The 3,667-nt window shown below is 54.5% G+C and overlaps 1 protein-coding gene across 1 annotated transcript; it reads right to left on the minus strand.

Annotated features, from left to right (window-relative positions):
- Positions 1 to 1,159: 1,159 nt before the first annotated feature.
- On the minus strand, positions 1,160 to 3,010 carry LOC142442523 (transcription initiation factor TFIID subunit 6-like). The gene is made up of 2 exons (XM_075543604.1): positions 2,885 to 3,010; positions 1,160 to 2,854 (listed from the first exon to the last, which is right to left on the minus strand). The coding sequence occupies exons 1-2, from the start codon at positions 3,008 to 3,010 to the stop codon at positions 1,160 to 1,162; spliced, it is 1,821 nt and encodes a 606-aa protein (XP_075399719.1).
- Positions 3,011 to 3,667: the final 657 nt, after the last annotated feature.

Raw genomic sequence — 3,667 nt, forward strand, 5'->3', positions numbered from 1 at the left:
AAGTAGGCTAGACTAGAGGATGTACACTGGTACATAAAGGAACTGGAAACACAGGGAGTCCAGAACAGAGGATCCCTTCAGGACCAGTGGTGTGAGTGGCCATACGGGGAAGGTAGAGGGAGAGTGGATTGGAAAGAGGGAATCGATTACAAGGATCTCCCTGTGACCTCTTCCCTGGGGGATGGACAACAGAAAAGGGGGTTAAGGGAGATGCCGGACGGGGCAAGATATGACAAAATAATAATTGATAAATCATCAAGTGTTCATGAGGGAGGGGGTACTGGGGAGGGAAGGGAAAAAATGAGGACCTGAAGCCAGGGACTGAAGTGGAGAGCAAACGTTTTGTGAATGATGAGGTCAATGAATGTACAGATGTGCTTTTAACAACTGATGTGTGTATGGATTGTGATAAGAGTTGCATGACCCCCAATAAAATGATTTTTTGTAAAAGAGAAAATACCAAGGCTTAGGCTCAGAACCCCTTAGTTCTCTTACTCAGCTCTTTGCTTTTCAAGCCTTTTGAGAGGCCCGAAGCAGCAGAGTATTCATAACAGCTCATTATGTAAAAGGAGCCCCAAACCATGTACTCTCTGGAATCCTTTATTTCTCCCATAGCATCAGATCTTCATTGACTGAGGTGCAACACCGAAAACATATCTTGAAATCTGTTCCTGCAATCATGTAGATGAAACTCTGTTCAAACAGGTGCTTGATGACATTAAGTTCCTATGGTATTGTAGTGTGATACGATTTGTGTTTTCCTGGAGTCCCCTGTCCTTATGAAAGAGAAGACACGCACGAAAGGAGAGACTAGGAAGGACAGACATGCGAAACCAAATGTATACATGAACATATTTTTAGAAACCAGACTTTTATTGTGAGGAACTGTACAATGTCTTCAAATAACATGCTGTGGGGGAAGGCTTCAACTCCCTTTCCTGTGTGTACACGTGTGCACGTGTAAACCAGAGGGACAGAGCGCAGTGAGCAGGGGTGGATCAGCATCCTCACGCAGGCTCAGGGAAGCAGGGTCCAGGGATTGGGGAGCCATTGGATGTCAGGGGCCCTAGGACTGGAGGGGGCCTCTCCCCAAGGTCTTGCTTTTGCCTTCCCCCCTCGCCCGACCTCCCCATAGGGTGCTGTCCCCAAGAGGAAACGGCTATGAGGAGCCCCTAGGAACTGAGCAAGGATGTAAAGCAGGGGTGCCTTTGCCCGCCCCGGTCGGGGGCAGAGGCAGCACAATGTATTGCTCTGCTGGGGCTTTGGAGACCAGCTTGACAATGGGCTGCTCTCTGGTCACAGTGGTGGTGCTCGGGGACGTGGTAGTGGAGCCGGAACCAGGAGCTGAGCGGCGGATGGACAGGACCTGTTGGGCAGATGTAGCACTGGGTGATGAAGACATGACCATGACCTTGGTTGGAGGAGGGGCTGCAGAAGCTCTGGCGACCACCGGTGTGTGTTTGGGCAGCACGATGGAGCCGGGCACCTTCAGCGAGCCAGAGGTCCGAGGGCCAGTCTGAGGCTTCTGGGAGAGGGTGAGCGTGGGCCTGGGCTGGGTGATAGTCAGCATTGTCCTACTGACCTGCTGAGCCTGCAGAGTGGCCTGGGCCCGGGCCTTGGCCACGTGGGAGCAGAGAAGGGGCCCGAGGAAGCTGAATTCTGTCCGATAAGCATCCTCATGGTCAGGCGGCTGGCGCAGCTTTGCCAGAACTGGGGCACAGTGCTTCAGGAGCAGGCTCTGCACGCGGTCAGCTGCGATGCGGTCCATGGTGCTCAGCACCGGGCCTTCCAGGACGCTGCGGATGCGCTCCCCCTCCTGCTGCAGCTGTGGCAGGATCAGCGTCTTAATCACATGGTGTCCCAGCTCGGCCAAGCCTGCAATGCAGCCGTATCGAGTTGTCCATGGGGTGTTTGCATCCACCCAGCCCTTCATGAAGGTCTTGGCGATCCGAGACTGGATGTTGTTAGTGTTGCTGCTGAAATGTTTGCAGATCTGGGCCGCCAGGCTGGCAGCAAAGTCCCGGAGGCCCCAGTGATTGTCCACTTCGGGTTGCAGACACAGCTGCCTGCTCACGACGCAGGTCATCACCGAGGGGATCAACTGGTGCATGTATTGTTCCAGATCGTGTGTCGGGTTGTCCATCAGCGCCTTGACCATGCGCATCAGGCAGAGGAGCAGGGCCAGGTTGTTCTGGGCCACGTTCACGCGGACCCCCTCCGAGATGAAGGCACTGAATCTCGGCAGCATCTGATGGAGCCCCGGGTCCGTAGCGAGGCTCTGAAGAGCTTGCGCTCTCTTGGCCTCATGCGACCCCACACAGGCTTCCGTGACCTCCTTGTAATACAGCTGCTGCTCCACAGACAGCTCGTGGGCGCCTCGGGGTTTGAGCCGCAAATGGGTCCCTCGCAGCAAGGGTGGCGCCTTCTTCTCTTTTCCTTTGCTGCCCACCGAAGCGGCCCCTTGACCTTTGCCTTTCAGGGGCCAGTCGTCTTCCTGGCCTGGCTTGGCCCACCTCCGAGCTGTTGTGGCCTGGGCCTTCTGCTGCTCTGGGGGAGCTGGGGCTGGGTTTTCCGCGATGGCTGGCTGGCACCCTTCAATGCTCAACCAATGAGCCTTGAGGCAGACGTCCAGGGGCACCCGGGGCAGCGGGGCCGCAATGATGGCGCTCAGGTCCACCTCCTTCTCCTCATAGAAGTAAAGCTCCTGGCCCCCACCGGACGCCAAACAGAAGGGAATGGACTCCTGCGCGTGGAAGCCGTGCAGCGGCTCCACGTTCTTCAGTTTCAGGGCGTAGTCAATGTCGCTGATAGTCAGCTTCCGCCTCTTCCCCATGTGCATGAACTTCAAAGCATCCTGTGCAATTTCCTTGATGCGGTGGCTGACCTCGTCTGCCAGCAGCTGGCAGGCATCCTCCTGAATCTGGGCGATGCCCATGGACTCGGCCACCACCTTCATCGACTCAGAGGGCAGCACAGTATTGCCGAGCAGCAGCTTCTTCTGCTCAGCCATCCTGGAGTCCGTCGTCCCTGCACCTAAGGGAGGGAGAGAGAGAGATGTTCAGGGTGCAGCGATGGAGACCCTCTTGTCCACGATTATCATGCTGATATGCCTGGCACCTGGCCAGCCAAACCTCAAAACCCTCCTCGTTGCTAAACCCAGGCTCACCTGCCACCTCTTGCCACACTCGACAGCCCAAGATGCATGTTTTAAGATGGACATGCTCAAGATGACCTACCACAAACTGTGAGGGCATATCATAGCTTCCCTCTCAGGTGACTCATGAATCATCTGTAAACACTCTCCGTGAAGCCAGGCATCCACACAGCCCAACCTACCTCTCTAATCAATCCCCTAATGGGAGCCCTTCCTAAGGAAACCAAGTCAGAGATGTCCTGAACAGAGTCAGGTGATTCCCATATCAACTCTGCATAATCTACAACACCGTGAGATTCCTTTGCTCTTAACCCTTTGTTAATTTTACTATCGGTATGGATTATCACTGAATGCAACAAGACCCACATCCTCACAGCCAGAACAAGAGGTCGTATGAGACATGGAGAAAAGATCGTGAAGTTGTCAGAGAGTCTGTCCTGCTTCTTTCCACAACAAGTTTTCATGGAAGCAGCAGTGAAGAGGTCACATGATGTGTTGCCTTAGGTAAATCGG

This window comes from Tenrec ecaudatus, chromosome 3, assembly GCF_050624435.1.
Source record: "Tenrec ecaudatus isolate mTenEca1 chromosome 3, mTenEca1.hap1, whole genome shotgun sequence".
In the NCBI taxonomy this organism is placed as follows: Eukaryota; Metazoa; Chordata; class Mammalia; order Afrosoricida; family Tenrecidae; genus Tenrec; species Tenrec ecaudatus.

Excerpts from the sequence above, each read along its gene's own strand:
- LOC142442523 (XM_075543604.1), bottom strand. The coding sequence starts at position 3,010 with ATGGCTGAGCAGAAGAAGCTGCTGCTCGGCAATACTGTGCTGCCCTCT. Across the intron at positions 2,855-2,884 it reads GCCAGCTGCTGGCAGACGAG|GATGCTTTGAAGTTCATGCA; the intron begins GTCAGCCACCGC and ends GAAATTGCACAG.